Here is a 19,143-nt window from a genome sequence, read left to right as displayed (position 1 = left end):
AGATGGAGTCTTATTCTGTTGCCCAGTCTAGAGTGCGGTCGTGCGATCTCGGCTCACGGCAACCTCCACTTTCCAGGTTCAAACAATTCTCCTGCCCCAGCCTCCTGAGTCGCTGGATGTATAGTTGTGAGCCACTGCGCCCGGCTTAATTTTTTTTCTTTTACGGGGTCTTGCCCTCTCCCTCAGGCTGGAGTGCAGGGGTCTGATCATGGCTCACTGCTGCCTCCACCTCCTAGGCTTAAGCGATCCTCCTGCATCAGCTTCCCAAGTAGCTGGGCACACGGGCATGCTCCACTGCGCCCAGCTTATTTATTTATTTATTTATTTATTTATTTAATTTATTTAGAGACAGAGTGTCACTCTGTCGCCCAGGCTGGAGTGCTGTGGTGCGATCTCGGCCCACTGCAAGCTCCGTCTCCCGGGTTCACGCCATTCTCCTGCCTCAGCCTCGCGAGTAGCTGGGACTACAGGCACCCGCCACCATGCCTGGCTGAGTTTTTGTATTTTTAGTAGAGACGGGGTTTCACCATGTTAGCCAGGATGGTCTCGATCTCCTGACCTCGTGATCTGCCCGCCTCTGCCTCCCAAATTGCTGGGATTACAGGCGTGAGCCACCGCGCCCAACACTAATTTATTTTTTGTAGTCAGGGTCTCCCTATGTTGTCCAGGGTGGTCTTGAACTCTTGGGCTCAAGCCAGCCACCTGCCTCTGCCTCCCAAAGTGCTGGGATTATAGGCGTGACCCACCACGCCCGGCTAACTATATAAGTTTTCTAGGGAATATGTCTGTGGCTGCTTGGGGGACTGCTGTGCATGGGGGCTACCATGACCCTTCTTCCCCTTGGCACGCCTGGTCCCAACCAGCCCCCGAAAGACCGCCGATAGCTATCGGAACCAATCAGCATTCAGGAAGGGGGCGGATCTAGTGAACCTCACAGCCAATTGGTGGATGGGAGGTGCTAAGACCAAGAAAGGGAGAGTTCTGAAATTGAGGCTGGGAGGGGCGGGGCTATAACCGGCACTTCCCTGGCACGCGCCTCTGGGTTTCCGTCCTCTCAGAGCCACGAAGGCAAAGGGCATGGAAAGGGCATGCGCATGCGTCTAGGGGTGCCCGAGGCCCGGAACAGAGCCAGGTGGCTTCGAGAGCTGGGGTCACCGCGGAAAACAAGTCATTGCGCCCCACAGGTACATGAAGTGGGAAGGGCCGGGGTTCTTTGGGGCAGGAGACGTGCCCTTCCCCCACCCAGCTCCTACCAGCCATACCCCACTCGCTTCACTCTGCGACCCCTGCCGTACCGCGGCTGGCCACCATACTTCCTCTCCTACCCTAGGCCCTTCCTTTGTGATCAGGCCCTGTGCCTGATCGCGCCTCTGTCTCCCTTTCTGTTCTCTCGAGGTTTTCTCAGGCTCGCTGGACTTCTCTTGCTGCTCTCCCTCTCCTGCTTCTTTGAGTCTACCATCTCTTTCCACTTTCTGTATTCCCCTGTACCTCGTCTACCCCTGGATTTCTCCGTCCGAATCCCTTTCTGGTACCCCAGATCCCTCCAATCTCATGACCCCTTCGCCACCCTCCATCCTTTTTTTTTTGTTTTTTTTCTTTTTTTTTTGAGACAGAGTCTCATTGTGTCCTCCAGGTGGGAGTGCAGTGGCGCGATCTCGGCTAACTGCAACCTCCGCCTCCCGATTTCAAGTGATTTTCCTGCCTCAGCCTCCTGAGTAGGTGAGATTACAGGCATTCACCACAACGCCCGGCTAATTTTTGTATTTTTAGTAGAGGCGGGGTTTCACATGATGGCCAGGCTGGTCTCCAACTCCTGACCTCAAATGATCCACCCACCTCGGCCTCCCCAAGTGCTGGGACTACAGGCGTGAGCCACTGCCCCTGGCCCCCACCCTCCATCTTTTAACTGTTTCCCCATGTCCCTGTTCCTAATAGCCTTTCTCTATGTCCTGGCTTCTCTTCCCATTAGCAGTGATTCCTTCGACTTCATGCTAACCCTGTGATTCCTTATCTGACCAAACCTTTCCCAATCTCTCTCTGCTCACTTATTTTCTCTCATCTTCTCTCTCTTTTCAGAGACAAGATCTCACTCTCTTGCCTAGGCTGGGGCATAGTGGTGCAATCATAGCTCAGTGTAACCTCCAACTCCTGGGCTCAAGGAATCCTCCCATCTCAGCTTCTCTAGTAGCTGGGACTACAGGTGTGGGCCACAGAATCCCAGCAAATTTTTTCTTTCTTTCTTTTTTTTTTTTTGAGACAGAGCCTCATTCTGTTGCCCAGGTTTATCATGCAGTGGCACAATCTTGGCTCATTGCAACCTCCATTTCCTGGGTTAAAGCGATTCTCTTGCGTCAGCCTCCCGAGTAGCTGGGATTACAGGCACGCACCATCACATGCAGCTAATTTTTGTATTTTTAGTAGAGACGAGGTTTCGACATGTTGGCCAGGCTGGTCTCGAACTCATGGCCTCAGGTGATCTGCTTGCCTCGGCCTCCCAAAGTACTGGGATTACAGGCATGAGCCACAGTACCTGGCATCGTCCAGCTAATTTTTATTTTGATTTTTTGTAGAGACAAGGGTCTCGCTTTGCTGCTCAGGTTGGTCTTGAACTCCTGGCCTCAAGCGATACTCCCCCCTCAGTCTCCCAAAGTGCTAGGATTACAGATGTGAGCCACTGTGCCTGGCCTCATCTGGTCACCCTAAATAGTATTCCCACCTCACCCAAAAACATCTCCCTATTCACTTGTTTTTTTGTTTTGTTTTGTTTTGTTTTTGAGATGGAGTCTCACTTTGTTGCCCAGACTGAAGTGCAGTGGCACAATCTTGACTCACTGCAACCTCTGCCTTCTGGTTTCAAGTGATTCTTCTGCCTCAGCCTCCTGCCTCAGTCTCCTGAGTAGCTGAGATTACAGGTGTGCACCACTACACCAAGCTATATATATATATATATATATATATATTTTTTTTTTTTTTTTTTTGAGACAGAGTCTCGCTCTGTCGCCCAGGCTGGAGTGCAGTGACATGATCTCAACTCACTGCAACCTCCGCCTCCTGGGTTCAAGTGATTCTCCTGCCTCAGCCTCCTGAGTAGCTGGAATTACAGGTGTGTGCCACCATGTCTGGCTAATTTTTGTATTTTTATTTTATTTATTTTATTTTTTTATTTTTTCATTTTTATTTTTTATTTTTTTGAGACGGAGTCTGGCTTGGTCGCCCAGGCTGGAGTGCAGTGGCCGGATCTCAGCTCACTGCAAGCTCCGCCTCCCGGGTTCACGCCATTCTCCTGCCTCAGCCTCCCGAGCGGCTGGGACTACAGGCGCCTGCCACCTCGCCCGGCTAGTTTTTTTTTTGTATTTTTTTAGTAGAGATGGGGTTTCACTGTGTTAGCCAGGATGGTCTCGATCTCCTGACCTCGTGATCCGCCCGTCTCGGCCTCCCAAAGTGCTGGGATTACAGGCTTGAGCCACCGCGCCCGGCCTAATTTTTGTATTTTTAGTAGAGACGGGGTTTCACCATGGCCAGGCTGGTCTCGAACTCCTGACCTCAGGTGATCCGCCTGCCTCAGCCTCCCAAAGTACTAGGATTACAAGTGTGAGCCACTGCGCCCGGCCAATTTTTGTATTTTTAGTAAAGACAGGGTTTTGCCATGTTGGCTAGGCTGGTCTTGAACTCCTGACCTCAAGTGATCCACCCACCTCGGGCTACCCCAGTGTTGATATTACAGGCATGTGCCACCGCGCCTGGCCCTCCCTATTCACTTTGCTACTCCCCTTGACTTATCTGCATGCTGATGGCCACCCTATCTTTATATTCCAGGACACCATGGATACCCGGGGACAAGTCTCCCAACCTTTTCAGCAGCCTGAGAAACCTGGTCGTGTCCGCCGTCGGAAGACTAGGCGGGAACGTAACAAGGCCCTGGTGGGCAGCCGCCGGCCATTAGCCCATCACGATCCTCCTGTGGCCATTCGGGATCCACCTGTGGTCCCTACTGCCTCCAAGCTCGTGGTCATAACCCAGGGCCGGCTGAGCCGGGAGCATCGGGGTCTCTTCAACCACGAGGTGAAATCCCTAGATGTTGCAAGGCTGCTTAGCAGTGGGACACTGGTGCCAGGCAGCCCCACACTCCCCGCCAAGCCCTCTCCAAGCCCAGGCAGGGCCCAGGAAATAGCCCCACAATCCAGGGACAAAGAGAACCAGATGCCTGGAGGCTCGGGCCCAGGCCCACCCAGGTCCCCAGAGTTGCCTGGCGTGGGGCAGCTGCTGGCAGAGCTGCAGTGTCAGCTGAGTTTGCCACAGGCCTTCCCCCGGAGGAACCTGATTCAGGATGCCAGGGATGCCATCGTGTGTACCTTGCAGGCCTGTCATGGTTGTGTGCCTGACCTTGCACTGGTGCTTCGGGGCTGCCAGCCACCCTTGCCAGGTGAGCCTCACTCCTGCCCCTGTACTCCCCTTCCCTTTGTCAGCTGTAGCTCAGCTGGCCTCTATGCTTCTTTCTCTGTGCCAGGGGCCAAGCCTGGGGTCCCTGAGAGAAAGATGACACCCTTCTGGATCAATAGCCCTGATCAAGTCCCAGAGGAGGGGAAGCAAAGGAAGCAACAAGGGACAAAGGAGTTCACCTTCCCCATGCCCTACACCTCCAGCATGCCCACTGCACACAGGGGGAGTATGGCACCGCCAAGAGGTCCCTGGCCACCATACTTTCCCTCACTGTCTTCGCCATCTGGAACAGCCTGGGGTCCTCCAACAGCGTTTGACTTGCTAAAAAGCATCTGGCTGGTAGCCACGCCACCCCCTCCTCGGCCCTGGGGGGTTGGCCTCCCTCAGCCCCTGCCTCAGCCTTCATCATCCCTGTTGCCCCAAACCTCTGTCCTGGACTGGAGCCCCTGCCCTCCTTCCCCACCGCCCAGCCTCTCCTGGGTAGTGGCCCAGAGCAGTCCGGAAGCCTGGTCTTTTCCACCCATGAGACTGTACTGAGGAGGGGCTGGGGCTAGGGCTGGGGACAGATATCTTGTATTCCCAGTGACCTCAATAAAGTACTTTTCATGGCCCTCTTGATTTTCAGTGAGTTGCTGACCCAGGAGAGCAGCTTTCCTTAGCTCTGAGTTCTAGGTCCAAGATGGAGGCAATGGTGCTGTGGCTTGTTACCTTCATAGGGCCTGAGGAGCCAGCATGGTGGGGAAAATTGGGACTTCAATTAGTCCAACACATATGCCCACTGTGGCTAACTGTATACCTGACCCTGAGCTCTGGTGATGCTGGGGCCCCAGAGTGAGTGAGACAAAGGCCTTGTCCTCATGAGGCTCCCAGTTTGGTGGTGGGCACACACAACCCCAGCTCCAATGGTTGTGTCTAGGAGAGCAAGAGAGGTGCAGGGGCTGGGGCAGTCCAAGGAGGGAGTGATGACTGCCCTAGTGAGGAGGGAATTCTTCATAGAAGAGCTGTGTCTTTTCTTTTCTTTTCTGTTCTTTTCTTTCTTTTTTTTTTTGGAGACACAGTCTCATTTTCTTCTCCAGGTTAGACTGCAATGGCACAATCTCGGCTCACTGCAACCTCCGCCGCCCAGGTCCAAGCGATTCTCCTGCCTCAGCCTCCCGAGGAGCTGAGATTACAGGTGTGTGCCACCATACATGGCTAATTTTTATATTTTTAGTAGAGACAGGGTTTCGCCATGTTGGCCAGGCTGGTCTCGAACTCCTGATCTCAAGTAATCCACTTGCCTTGGTCTCCCGAAATGCTGCAATTACAGGCATGAGCCACCGTGCCCTGCCAACCCTGTAGTTTTCAAGGTTGGTGGAAACTTAGTACTTGTGGAAAAGAACATTTCAGGCAAGGGGAACAGCATATGCAAGTCCTGGAGGAGGGTGCATAGCAGATGTAGGGCCATTTTCACTCAGCAAATCCCTAGGCCACACTGGGACCTAGATAGAGTAAGCCACATCTGGGCCTGCCCTTGAATGCCTCCTGGTGTGTGAGCACAGGGAACAGTGTATGTGCAGGCTCAGGGCAGGAGTGACAGATCAGGGCTGAATCTGGTCCACAGGCTTTTTTAAATTTCACCCACGATATGTTTTAAATGTTTGAATCAATTGCCTACTGTTACAAACCAGGCAGTTTGCTTTTTTTTTTTTTTTTTTTTTTTTTTAAATTGCATTTCTGGCTTCTCTCAGAAAGAAAGAAAAAAAAAAAAAAGGGATCTGGCAGCAGAACTACAATCCTTCCTGGCACAACTGGCCAAGTAGCAGAGGCCCCCTCTTTTTGGGATCCATGCTCTCCATTAAAAATGTTTCACTTACATTTCCAGCTTGGTCCCTTAGGGGCTTAGAAAATTTTTAGGCCGGGCGCGGTGGCTCAAGCCTGTAATCCCAGCACTTTGGGAGGCCGAGACGGGCGGATCACGAGGTCAGGAGATCGAGACCATCCTGGCTAACACGGTGAAACCCCGTCTCTACTAAAAAAATACAAAAAACTAGCCGGGCGAGGTGGTGGGCGCCTGTAGTCCCAGCTACTCGAGAGGCTGAGGCAGGAGAATGGCGTGAACCCGGGAGGCGGAGCTTGCAGTGAGCTGAGATCCAGCCACTGCACTCCAGCCTGGGCGACAGAGCGAGACTCCGTCTCAAAAAAAAAAAAAAAAAAAAAAAAAAAATTAAAAAAAAAACGGTATTTTGAGCAGCCCCCAGTTTTCTGAAGTGGAGAAGGATAAGGCTAGAAATGTTTGTTGGAGTCTGATCAGGAAAATCAAGGTGAAGAGCGTGGCTTGTACTCTGAAAAGCCTTTCTAGGGCTTGCTGTTGTCCACTGGGAAACCACAGGGTTGATACCCGCATAGAGGAGACTGGGCTGAGAGATCACAGGGCTGAATGACTTGGCCCAGGTCTTATGGTGGACAAATGACAAAGTAGGGGCCAGGCTGGGATTTGAATGAACCCAAGCAAGTTATTTCTTTTTTTTGAGATGGAGTCTCGCACTGTTGCCCAGGCTGGAGTGCAGTGGCCAGATCTCAGCTCACTGCAAGCTCCGCCTCCCGGGTTCACGCCATTCTCCTGCCTCAGCCTCCCGAGTAGCTGGGACTACAGGCGCCGCCACCTCGCCCGGCTAGTTTTTTGTATTTTTAGTAGAGACAGGGTTTCACCGTGTTAGCCAGGATGGTCTCGATCTCCTGACCTCGTGATCCGCCCGTCTCGGCCTCCCAAAGTGCTGGGATTACAGGCTTGAGCCACCGCGCCCGGCCAAGTTATTTCAACTTGGATCTGAAACACACTTTTGGCTATCTCACACTACCACCTCTGTCTCTCACAGCAACCCAGTTTCACAACATGGTAAGCAGTGACAGGTCATGGTCAGGCAGAGGGGTACGGTGGTTATACTGATGGCTCCACCACCACCATGGAGTGTAACAAGTGGCTTGCCCTCTCTGTGCCTCCGTGGGCACTTCGAAGGGTGCATCAGATCTAGAATGGTGGCAACTCCAGGATGGACACAGCTGGGGGTGGTTGCAATAGAGGTGGTGATGGGCAATCAAAGACTTGTTGGCCAGGCGCGGTGACTCACGCCTGTAATCCTAGCACTTTGGGAGGCCGAGGTGAGCAGATCACTTGAGGTTAGGAGTTCGAAACCAGCCGGCCAACATGGTGAAACCCCATCTCTATCAAAAATACGAAAAAATCAGCCGGCTATGGTGGTGGGCGCCTGTAATCCCAGCTACTCAGGAGGCTGAGGCAGGAGAATCGCTTGAACCTGGGAGGCGGAGGCTGCAGTGAGCCAAGGTCGCACCACTGCACTCCAGCCTGGGTGACAGGGCTGGATCCAGAGAGTCTGGAGGAGGCATGGCTTTGGAAGACGTGAGTTCAGTTTAGGACACGGGAAACCATAGGTATCTACGGGACTCCAGGAGGGGAGGGCTGGGGCGGGGTGACAGAGGATGAACGTCCCCCCTCCCACGCGTTGAAGATAGGAGTCAGGTAGGGCCCTCTTGTAGGAGGGGGCGGGGAGCGCAGCGTCCGGCGGCTCCTTTAATCGGGGGCGCGCTCTGGCCGGCCTGCGCGCTCTCGCCTCTGTCGCCGGGCCGGAGCGGGAGCCGGAGCGGAGTCGGGGCTGGAGCGGGCGGAATGGAGCCCCAGCGCGCGCCCGCGCTCCGCCGCCTGCTGCCGCCGCTGCTGCTCCTGCTGCTGTCACTGCCCCCCCGCGCCCGGGCCAAGTACGTGCGGGGCAACCTCAGCTCCAAAGAGGTGAGCACGCCGATCCCTCCTCTGCCGCCCGCCGGCCCCCGGGGGACGCAAGGGAGGCGAGGGGAGCGGGTACCGCCCCGCCCCCTGCCGCCTCTCCTGGCGGACTCAGGGAGCCTCGGGGGAATGGGGCCGAGGGCAATGGGGGACTGGGCCAGAGTCGAGAGGAGCCGTGGGGTCGCGGCCAGACCTGGGGGTTGTAGGAGGGATGTTGAGGTCAGAGCTGGGCGGGGAGGGGGAGCAGGTTGGGAGAGTCAGAGTTTGGGAAGGGGGGTGGTGCAGAGGTGGTGCTGAAGGGACAGCACTTTTCACTCAGCAGAGAGCCTGGAGCTCACTGCTACACTCCCGCTCAGGACCGGGAGGGGGCCGTTTGGAAGATTCCCCTGCGCGGGATGGTTTTTAGGAGCACGAGGTGGGGTGCAGGGGAGTGTGGATATTGGGAGAACGGGGTCAGATATTGGCCGGGACACGAGGTGGCCAGGATGGGCATCTGGCCCCTAAGGTCTTTCTGGGGCCTCCCGGGAAATGCAGGGAGGAGTGTTAGAATGGAGGGCAGGAAACTTGGGGTGGGCAATGGAGGGAGAAAATCAGGGCGGCAGGAATCCTGGACCCACAGTGATGGGATCAGGGAAGGATTTTGGAGGTGACCTGGTCTCCTTCTAGTACTTGGGAAGCCAGGTACCTTGGGGGTAGGGAAGAAAAGTTGGGGGTCTATGGAGTAAAGAGTTCTTGAAGGACTCTCAGCAGAGGATCAGACTGGGCCCCTTTTTCAGGACTGGGTGTTCCTGACAAGATTTTGTTTCCTCTCGGATTACGGCCGACTGGACTTCCGTTTCCGCTACCCTGAGGTGAGTCTCCCCCAACGCTCGCCATACTGAGGCTGGGTACTTCCCTTGGCCTCCAAAGGCACAGGCTGCCCCGGCTCCTTGCCCCCAACATCTGTGGTCTGCAGGCCAAGTGCTGTCAAAACATCCTCCTCTATTTTGACGACCCATCCCAGTGGCCAGCTGTGTACAAGGCAGGGGACAAGGTGAGGGCTGTGAAGAGGGCATAGGGGAGGGGGGAGAAGGTCGTGGCTGGCTGAGGGAGTGACCCTGTCCCTGCCTTCCCTAGGACTGCCTAGCCAAGGAGTCCGTGATCCGGCCAGAGAACAACCAGGTCATCAACCTCACCACCCAGTATGCCTGGTCCGGCTGTCAGGTGCAGGCCTAGCCTGGGGCAGTGGGCAGGTGCTGAAGGATGGTGCCTTGCGGGCATCAAGGGCAGGCTTCAGCCTTCTTGCTTGACTCCAGGTGGTATCAGAGGAGGGAACCCACTACCTGAGCTGCTCCAGTGGCCGCAGCTTCCGCTCAGTGCGTGAAAGGTGGTGGTATATTGCGCTCAGCAAGTGTGGGGTAAGGTGCTGGGGTGGCCACCTGGGCCACCTTCTCTTTGCCTTTCTGCCAACCCCCAACTTGCCCAGGGCCCCTCTTAGGCCTCCATACTCCCCACAGGGTGATGGATTGCAGCTGGAGTATGAGATGGTCCTCACCAATGGCAAGTCCTTCTGGACACGACACTTCTCCGCTGATGAGTTTGGTGAGCACGTGGGGACCCAGAAACCAGGCTCTCTGTGGGACACCAGAGCTGGGTGCCCATTGAGGGGACATCCACCTGAATGAACCTTACTCCTCCTACCAAATTGGCAGGGATCCTGGAGACAGATGTGACCTTCCTCCTCATCTTCATCCTCATCTTCTTCCTTTCTTGTTACTTTGGATGTGAGTCTGGCACATGGGGTGTTAGGGAAGAGACAGGAGGGAGCAGGTTTGGGGGAGGTGAGATGCTCTCCCTTTCTGCCTGTGGACAGCCTTTCCCTACCCTGCTTCCTAGATTTGCTGAAAGGTCGTCAGTTGCTCCACACAACTTATAAAATGTTCATGGCCGCAGCAGGAGTAGAGGGTGAGGTTCTGTGTCCCAACTTTTGCGTTCTGGAAGAGGAGACACTTGGGGCCAGACACCTGGACTCCTGGGTCCTGGGGGAGGAGGGGCTGGGGGCCTGGACTCCTGGGTCCAAGGGAGAAGGGGCTCGGGGCCTGGAGCCCTGGTTCCTGGGGTAAGATGGGCTGGGAACCTGAACCCCTGGTTCCTGGGGGAAGAGGGAGTGGGATCTGACACCCCTGGGTCCTTGAGGGGGTATAAAGGCCTGAACTCCTGAGTCTGGGGGAGGAGGGGCTGGGAGCCTGAACTCCTGGGTCTGAGGGAGGAGGAGCTGGGGGCCTGGACCCCTGGGTCCTGGAGGAGGAGGGGCTGGGGGCCTGGACTCAGGCTGGGTCTGAGTGAGGAGGCGGTGGGGGCCTGAACCTGGGAGACTGAACCCCTGGGTCTGAGGGAGGAGGGTTGGGGGCCTGGACCCCTGGGTCTGAGGGAGGAGGGGTGGGGGCCTGGACCTGTGGGTCCTGGGGGAGCAGGGTTGGGGGCTAGACTCCAGATTCTCCTAGCAAGTAAGTGGGGGTAGAAGGTCTGGAGTCCTGAGGGAGGAGGCGGGGCTCAGATCACTTGGATGGCAGTGCTAGAGGACAGTGATGCCCCAGAACTGCTTTCTATCCTTTCTTCTCTGCCCATCCTCCCCGCAGTCCTGAGCCTTCTGTTTTTCTGCATCTACTGGGGTCAGTATGCCACCGAAGGCATTGGCAACGAGAGTGTGAAGATCTTGGGTGAGAATGAAGCTGGGTGGGGAGAGGGTGGAGCCCAGGGTTCAGGTCACGCATCAGGTCTGAGCCTGGCTCTGAGCTGCCCCCTCCTCCCTTCTCCCAGCCAAGCTGCTCTTCTCCTCCAGCTTCCTCATCTTCCTGCTGATGCTCATCCTCCTGGGGAAGGGATTCACGGTGACACGGTGCCCGGGCAGGGCGTGCTCATGGGGCGGCTGGTGGGGGAGAAGGACAGGGGCAGGGTGGGGGAGGGGGTAGGCCCATCCGCCTCCCTGACGGCCCCCACCCTGCTGTCTCCCCTCATGGCCTGCCGCCAGGGGCCGCATCAGCCACGCGGGTTCCGTGAAGTTGTCTGTCTACATGACCCTCTACACGCTCACCCATGTGGTGCTGCTCATCTATGAGGCAGAAGTGAGTCCCACTGGCCCCTGGTCAGGCCCCGCCTTCCACTGCTTTTGGCACCGCCTCCCCCTTGACCTGTCTGCTTGCCCTTGCCCACGTCGCGCTCCTGCTGGCTCGCTCTCTCTCCCGCTCTTTGATTTTCTGCTTCCCCATCTGTCTAAGTGATTCCTTCTCTCTTCACCACCCCGCAGCAGCTTTCTTCCTCCTCCCTCTGTCTCTCACTGTCTGTCACACTGATGCTCAATATCGTGACTAAGAGTTCAGGAGTCACACACACCTGGATTCCACACCAGCTCTCCCACTTCCTAGCTGCCTGACCTTGGGTGACGACCTCTGTCTCTGGGCCCATTTTCTTCTTGGAAAATTGGGAGGATCTTACCTAACCCATGGGGCCCCTCTAAGGCTTTCTATCTTCTATATGGCTTTGGCCAAAGGGCTTCCCTCTTAGCCTCAGTTTCCTCTTCTGTGAAATGGAGCAATAATAAGACCTACCTTGTTGAGTTGATGCTGATGGAAAAACTCACACATGGGAGGTGTTTAGCCCCGTGTTGAGCACACAGTAACTGATTTATTCTCTTCCTGTCTTTTTCACCCTCTCTCTCTACCTCCATATGCTTCTGTCTCCATGCCTGGCTCTCCTGTTGCTTCTGTTCTGACGGAGTACCTCTGTTCCCATGTGCCCAAGGGTGGGATCCGGGGACCCTAATAGAGGGGAGGAGGCCAGGCTGTGATGGACCCTCTCCCGCGGGTCCAGTTTTTTGACCCAGGCCAGGTACTATACACGTATGAGTCGCCGGCCGGCTACGGGCTTATTGGACTGCAGGTGGCGGCCTACGTGTGGTTCTGCTATGCTGTGCTCGTCTCACTGCGACACTTTCCTGAGAAGCAGCCTTTTTATGTGCCCTTCTTTGCTGCCTATACCCTCTGGTGAGAACTGGTGGGCCCCAGCCTGTCCCTGCCTCCCTCTCGGGGCTCCCCAGAAGTGGTTGCCCCCCATCTCAGACCCTCCATAGTGAGGCAGATGGGCTTTTCACTCAGGCAGCTGTCACCCAGAATCTGACACTTACTCATTTTGTGGAAAATTACTTTCACAAGCAGTCCATCAGGTTTATCCATAAAACAACAGGATCTCCTCAAAGGGATACCTAGAGCAAGCATAGGCCACTAGATGAGGGCCGCGTGTCTGGCACATAATAAATGTTCAGTAAAAACTATTGTAGGCTGGGTGCGGTGCCTCATGCCTGTAATCCCAGCACTTTGAGAGGCCAGGATGGGTGGATCATTTGAGGTCAGGAGTTCAAGACCAGCCTGGCCAACATGGTAAAACGCCGTCTCTACTAAAAATGCAAAAAAATTAGCCAGGCATGGTGGTGCACACCTGTACTCCCAGTTATTCAGGAAGCTGAAGCAGGAGAATCACTTGAACCTGGGAGACTGAGGTTGCAATGAGTTGAGATCGTGCCCCTGTACTCTAGCCTGGGCAACAAAGTGAGACTTCATCTCAAAAACAAACAAACAAAACAACAACAACAACAAAACAAAACAAACAAAATGAAAAAACACCCAAAACTATTGTAATTATTATCGTTCACCATAACATAGCAATAAGGTTGGCAGATTCTGAGCCAGACTGCCCGGGTTCAGATCCCAGCTCTAAAGCTTATAGATGGTGTGACCTCAGACAAGCCCATTAACTTCTCTCTGCCTCAGTTTCCTCACCTTTTAATGGAGATGGAAATTTTATCTGCCTCATAGAGTCACTGTGAGAGTTAAATGAGTTTATGTATGTCAAATGCTTAGAAACAGGCCTGGCATGCAATAAGTCCTTACTTCTTATTATCTTTTGTTCATTCATTCATCAAATATGTATTTTTTTTTTTTTTCTTTTTGGAGATGGAGTCTTGCTCTGTCGCCCAGGCTGCAGTGCGGTGGCATGATCTCAGCTCACTGCAATCTCCGCCTCCCAAATTCAAGCGATTCTTCTGCCTCTGCCTCCCGAGTAGCCGGGACTACAGGCGCATGCCACCACGCCCAGCTAATTTATGTATTTTTAGTAGACATGTGGTTTCCACCATATTGGCCAGGCTGGTCTGGAACTCCTGACCTCAGGTGATCCACCTGCCTTGGCCTCCCAAAGTGCTGGGATTATGGGCATGAGCCATCACGCCTGGCCTGATTTCTCTCTTTTTTTTTTTTTTGAAACAGAGTCTCGCTTTGTTCCCCAGGCTGGAGTGCAATGGCGCTATCTCTGCTCAGTGCAAGCTCCGCCTCCTGGGTTCACCATTCTCCTGCCTCAGCCTCCCGAGTAGCTGGGACTACAGGCGCCTGCCACCATGCCCGGCTAATATTTTGTATTTTTAGTAGAGAGAGGGTCTCACCTGTGTTAGCCAGGATGGTCTCGACCTCCTGACCTCATGATCCACCCGTCTTGTCCTCCCAAAGTGCTGGGATTACAGGTGTCAGCCACCACGCCTGGCTTTTTTTTTTTGAGATGGAGTTTTGCTCTTGTTGCCCAGGCTGGAGTGCAGTGGTGCAATCTCTGCTCACTGCAGCCTCTGCCTCCCAAATTCAAGTGATTCCCCTGCTTCAGCCTCCCAAATAGCTGGGATTACAGGTCCATGCCACCACACCCAGCTAATTTTGTATTTTTAGTAGAGATGGGATTTTGCCATGTTGGTCAGGCTGGTCGTAAACTCCTAACCTCAGATGATCTGCCTGCCTCGGCCTCCCAAAGTTCTGGGATTATAGGCGTGAGCCACCGTTATGGCCTATCTGTTGATTTCTTATTAGATGCCAGGATTTGGAGTGGTGTGGAACTGAGTTAAATTGAACCTCATTCTTGCCCCTCAGAATTTCCCAGTCCAGTCCTGCCCCATTTCAGTCTCTGGCTTCTGAAGGTCACACTGGCTCCTCTCCAGTTTGGGACCTGCCTGGGGTCTGTGTGTGTACATGGCAGGGGAGGTGGGGCTATAGGGTGGGGTGGAGGACAGGAGCAGTGTCTCTGCTGACATAATACTTCCCCTTCAGGTTCTTTGCGGTTCCTGTCATGGCCCTGATTGCCAATTTCGGCATCCCCAAGTGGGCCCGGGAGAAGATTGTCAATGGCATCCAGCTGGGGATCCACTTGTACGCCCATGGCGTGTTCCTGGTGAGGATGGGCATCCGTGGGGGCGGAGGGGAGGACCTGAGGGCAGAAGATGCGTGAGGCTCCTACACCTGATCTGCTGGACCTCCTGTTCCGAGGTCTTGATCCATTTTCCCTTTAGTTATTCTTCCTTTATTGAGCACCTGCTTGCTTCCTGCAGGCTCCTCTACTGTGCCCCTCAGAGTCCATTTTCTTCTTTTTTTTGAGACAGAATCTCACTCTGTCTCCCAGGCTGAAGTGCAATGGCTCGATCTCGGCTCCCTGCAACCTCTGCCTCCTGGGTTCAAGTGATTCTTCTGCCTCAGCCTCCCAAATAGCTGGGATTACAGGTGCCCGCCATCATGTGCGGCTAATTTTTTGTATTTTTAGTAGAGATGGGGTTTCACCATGTTGGTCAGGCTGGTCTCGAACTCCTGATCTCAGGTGATCCACCCGTTTCAGCCTCCCAAAGTGCTGGGATTACAGGCCTGAGCCACCTCTCGGGGCCCATGTCCATTTTCTTCCGTTCCTCTCTCCCACCTTGTGTCCTGGCTTCTTTCCTCAACCGCCATACTCTCTCTTTGCCCTCCCTTCCCATTTCCATTCCTGACCCTGTGTCCCCATATTCTTCCATTTCTCTTCTGTATCCCCACTGCCTTCCCCACTCTCCTTGATCTCTCCACTCTCCCCCTGCCCCCGCCCACATTCTGCCATCACAGGCCATTGTTCAGGAAGAAGCAGCTGGGGTGGCACAGGGTGAAGCTTTTGGGCTCCTGGGTCAGCATCAGGAGGGTACAGCACCACATCTATTTTTTTTTTTTTTTGAGACGGAGTCTCACTCTGTCACCAGGTTGGAATGCAGTGGCACAATCTTGGCTCACTGCAACCTCCGCCTCCCAGGTTCAAGCGATTCTCCTGCCTCAGCCTCCAGAGTAGCTGGGACTACAGGCGTGTGCCCGGCTAAGTTTTGTATTTTTAGGAGAGATGGGATTTCACCATATTGGTCAGGATGGTCTCTATCTCTTGACCTCGTGATCCATCCACCTCGGCCTCCCAAAGTGCTGGGATTACAGGCATGAGCCACTGCACCCGGCCCCCACCACATCTATTCTTTACCCGGGTTCACATCCTATCTGACATTCTTGGTGACAGTTCTAATAGTCATTAATTTATTCATCAGTTGTTCACTGGACACCTGTCTTGAACCAGTCTGTTTCATTCTAGGAACATCCATATGCATTTATTCCTGCCCTCTTGTTTAATTGTCAGAGCAGCTCCAGGAGAAGGTGGATAATTGACGTTGTTCCCACTACACAGAGCGGGGAAGCTAAGGCCCAGAGAGGAGAAGTGACGTGCTAGGGCTCCGTGGCCTTTGGCGGCAGGCAAATACTTTGAATCCTGTCCTTCTCCCGCAGACCGCAAGGTCTGAAATGAAGGCCAACCAGAAAGGGAAACAGGCATAAGCAAGTGTCCCAGCTTCTGACTCCAGGGATCTACAACATACACTGTGTAGGGAGTGGTCCCGGCCACCAAGGGAGGGGACAGGTCCCCATCCTTTGCCTCAGAGCCTGACTTAGGTACAGACTCGCTCACCTTCCCAGGCCGGTCCATGCTGAAGCTCTGCAGTAAGTCAGAAAGGGACAGAAAGAGAAGAAACGCTGAGAACCCACCATGTGCCAGGCTCTGCACCAGTGGTTTTCATTTCCACCCTTTCATCTTTCCAAGTAGGCACTACAATCCCTTTTCCCCACGGCGAGGCTCAGGGAGTTTAATCAACATGCCGCAGATCCCACACTCAGTGAGCTACAGATCCCACAGGCGGGATGCAGGCTCAGAACGGCAAGCGCGGCACCCTTCCTGCTGTATCTCAGCCAGCTTCCTTCCTATGTATGCTCATGTTAGCTCAGCACAGCTCCACCTGGGTATCCCACTGCTCATTGCTTTCAGCTCCTTGTTCATTTTTACAGCACAACCTTAGAGGAGCTGTGTTAGGCTTCTGGGATGTGGCGAGGGAGTCACAACCAGTCCCTGCCCTCGTGGCCTATCAGACTAACTGGTACCAGACATCCCTACATTCCACCAATATTTATTTTATTTTATTTTACTATTTTATTTTATTTTATTTTATTTTATTTTATTTTATTTTATTTTTTGAGATGGAATCTTGCTCTGTCACCCGGGCTGGAGTGCAGTGGCATGAGCTGAGCTCACTGCAACCTCTACCTCCTGGGTTCAAGCAGTTCTCTTGCCTCAGCCTCCCGAGTAGCTGGGATCATAGGCGCACCACCACACCTGGCTAATTTTTGTATTTTTAGTAGAGACGGAGTTTCACCATGTTGGCCATGCTGGTCTGAAACTCCTGACCTCAGGTGATCCACTCACGTCGGCCTCCCAAAGTGCTGGGATTACAGGTGTGAGCCACCGCGCCCAGCCCACCAATATTTATTGAAGGCTTATATGTGCCGGCATGGTTCTAGAAGGTACTAGGGACTCAGTAGGGAACAGAAGAGTCTGGTTCCTGCCTCATGGAGACATTTTAGAGTCTATTAGTTGCTGTCCAATTGAACTTTCTGTATTTATGAAGATATTCTATTATCTGCACTTTCCAATATGGGAGCTACTAACCATAGGTGACTGTTGAGCACTTGAATGTGGGTAGTCCATAGTGAGTGTGTAGTGGGGAGTGTGACTGACCAACATTTAAAATTTATTTTGATGAAATGTAAGCTACATGCAGCCAGTGGCTATCATACAGTGCAGGAAGCTGACCCTAACCAGTCATGGATAGCTCAGTGATCAGGCCTCTGATGGAGGAAGCACAGGTCAAGTTGTGTTGAAGGGAAAAGGTGAGGGTCCAGGGCACCTCGAGAGCCCAGAGGGGGGCACCTAATCCAGTGTGAATGGCTTCAGGGAAGTGTGGGGGATGTCAACTGAAAGGGAATCCTTCGGACCCCAAGTTTATGGGGACAGCCTCCGGCCTAACAGTGCCTCTCACACCTGCTCCTGGCCCTGGCTTCAGATCATGACCCGCCCATCAGCGGCCAACAAGAACTTCCCGTACCACGTGCGCACGTCGCAGATCGCATCAGCTGGAGTCCCTGGACCCGGAGGGAACCAATCAGCTGACAAGGCCTTTCCGCAGCACGTCTATGGGAACGTGACGTTTATCAGCGACTCGGTGCCCAACTTCACGGAGCTCTTCTCCATCCCCCCGCCCGCCACCTCCGTAAGCCCCGCAGCCCCAGTGCCCGAGGAGCTGCTGGCGCCGCCCCTGGAGTACCTGACCCCGCTCCCGGCCCCGCCGCCGCCCCCGGCGCCCGGGCGCCTGAGCCCTCCCCCTGCCTTTCGCACACCCCGCGCCCCAACGCCGCGCCGCGACCGTCCCCTGGCGCCCGCGCCCACCCTGCCTGACTGGGTCCTGGCGCTGTTGCGCACACCCCTGCAGACACCCTGCACCGTGCCCCCACCGCCCGCCTTCCGCGGCTCTCCCCCAGCTCCCCGGCCGCCGCCGGAGTTCGCCCCGCGTGCCCTGACGCCGCCTTTTGAGTACCTGGCCCCGCTGCCCAGGCGCCCCGCCACCCAGTCCTTCCCTGACTGACACGTGCGTCCATACCTGGGGTGGAAGGGTTCTCCGGGGGAGGGGGACGGGCCTTCGGGGCCGCATCTGCCCCGCGAGGGTCCAGGACTGCCTCTGACCCTGACCCCCCTCCCAGGCCGGGAAGCAGGTGGAGGAGACGGCGGTGGCGGCGGCGGTGGCCCCGAGGGGCCGCGTGGTGACTATGGCCGAGCCGGGCACAGCCTCCTCCCCACTTCCCGCTCGGTTCCCCAAGGCGGCCGACCCGGGCTGGGACGGCCCGACGCCGCCCTACCAGCCGCTCGTGCCCCAGACGGCGGCGCCGCACACCGGCTTCACCGAATACTTCAGCATGCACACGGCCGGGGGCACCGCACCCCCGGTCTGAGCACCCCTGCCCGCCCCTGCCCCATGGGCCGTGACCGGGCTCCGGACCCCTGCTTTATCCCGGCCCGAGAGCTCGGCCATCCCGGGCCTTCCCGACCCTTCCTACCCCGCGCGCCCAGGTTGGGTACGCTGCGTCCCGCCCCTCTCCCCTCTGTGCCAAACGATCCCGCGGGAGCCGCTCTCCCCGTCCCCTCCCTCAGCCCCTGCCCCGAGCGGCGCCGGATTCTGGGCTCCCGCTGTTCCGTGACCTCCGGCCCCCTGGCCCCCTTCGAGACCTCTGACCCCGCTGGACTCCGGAACACCCGTGGTGACCGCCGGAACCCTGCCTGTGACTCTCCAGGACTCTGCGACCCCGGGATGGATATTGCGATGCTGGTCTCGACCCTGAAACCCTCCCTCGGATCTGTGACCTCGGACCCTTGCTGCGTCTGCCCCTATCTCCATTTCGGGGGCCTTCCCTCGGGTCCCTGGCAGAAAGACATTTCCCCCTTCTTGCCAAAATAAAAAGGATTCGTTTTTATCTATAACATGGCTTCTTTTACATCTTGATGGTGTTCAGTGGCGGGGCTGAGCCAGAACTATGTCAGGCTCGGGACCTCATTGTGTCCATCTGTGAAATGGGAATTTGGAACCGGAGGCAGAGGCCTGTATAACCTGATCTTTATGTTGCTCCAGAATCTGGGAACGTTGAAGATGATCAAACATCTAGCAGGGCCTTGCACCACTCCTTTATTTTTGCCTT

At 55.2% G+C, this 19,143-nt stretch overlaps 2 protein-coding genes across 3 annotated transcripts; both read left to right on the top strand.

Moving 5' to 3' along the window:
- Positions 1-1,056: 1,056 nt before the first annotated feature.
- PRR19 (proline rich 19) lies at positions 1,057-5,049 on the top strand. The gene is made up of 3 exons (XM_010358855.2): positions 1,057-1,184; positions 3,817-4,423; positions 4,508-5,049. The coding sequence occupies exons 1-3, from the start codon at positions 1,089-1,091 to the stop codon at positions 4,975-4,977; spliced, it is 1,173 nt and encodes a 390-aa protein (XP_010357157.2). The 5' UTR covers positions 1,057-1,088; the 3' UTR covers positions 4,978-5,049.
- Positions 5,050-8,045: 2,996 nt separating this feature from the next.
- Positions 8,046-18,928, top strand: TMEM145 (transmembrane protein 145). Of its 2 annotated transcripts, none has more exons than XM_010358808.2 (15): positions 8,046-8,227; positions 8,998-9,072; positions 9,177-9,254; positions 9,338-9,424; positions 9,517-9,576; positions 9,718-9,802; positions 9,913-9,984; positions 10,097-10,165; positions 10,840-10,920; positions 11,021-11,099; positions 11,232-11,325; positions 12,071-12,243; positions 14,344-14,464; positions 17,460-17,666; positions 18,602-18,928. In XM_010358808.2, the coding sequence occupies exons 1-15, from the start codon at positions 8,108-8,110 to the stop codon at positions 18,680-18,682; spliced, it is 1,482 nt and encodes a 493-aa protein (XP_010357110.1). In that variant the 5' UTR covers positions 8,046-8,107; the 3' UTR covers positions 18,683-18,928. The 2 variants fall into 2 exon arrangements, with proteins under 2 accessions (XP_010357110.1, XP_030768791.1); XM_030912931.1 differs by having other exon boundaries at positions 8,108-8,227; positions 9,517-9,618; positions 18,154-18,902.
- The last annotated feature ends 215 nt before the right edge of the window (positions 18,929-19,143 follow it).

This window comes from Rhinopithecus roxellana, chromosome 12, assembly GCF_007565055.1.
Source record: "Rhinopithecus roxellana isolate Shanxi Qingling chromosome 12, ASM756505v1, whole genome shotgun sequence".
Taxonomy (NCBI): Eukaryota; Metazoa; Chordata; class Mammalia; order Primates; family Cercopithecidae; genus Rhinopithecus; species Rhinopithecus roxellana.
This window is presented reverse-complemented; position numbering and strand designations above follow the sequence as displayed.

Coding starts and splice junctions, on each gene's coding strand:
- TMEM145 (XM_030912931.1), top strand. CDS start 8,108: ATGGAGCCCCAGCGCGCGCCCGCGCTCCGCCGCCTGCTGCCGCCGCTG. Junction 8,228..8,997: donor GCAACCTCAGCTCCAAAGAG/GTGAGCACGCCG, acceptor CCCCTTTTTCAG/GACTGGGTGTTCCTGACAAG. Junction 17,667..18,153: donor TCCCCCCGCCCGCCACCTCC/GTAAGCCCCGCA, acceptor CCCCCCTCCCAG/GCCGGGAAGCAGGTGGAGGA.
- PRR19 (XM_010358855.2), top strand. CDS start 1,089: ATGCGCATGCGTCTAGGGGTGCCCGAGGCCCGGAACAGAGCCAGGTGG. Junction 1,185..3,816: donor CAAGTCATTGCGCCCCACAG/GTACATGAAGTG, acceptor TTTATATTCCAG/GACACCATGGATACCCGGGG. Junction 4,424..4,507: donor CTGCCAGCCACCCTTGCCAG/GTGAGCCTCACT, acceptor TCTCTGTGCCAG/GGGCCAAGCCTGGGGTCCCT.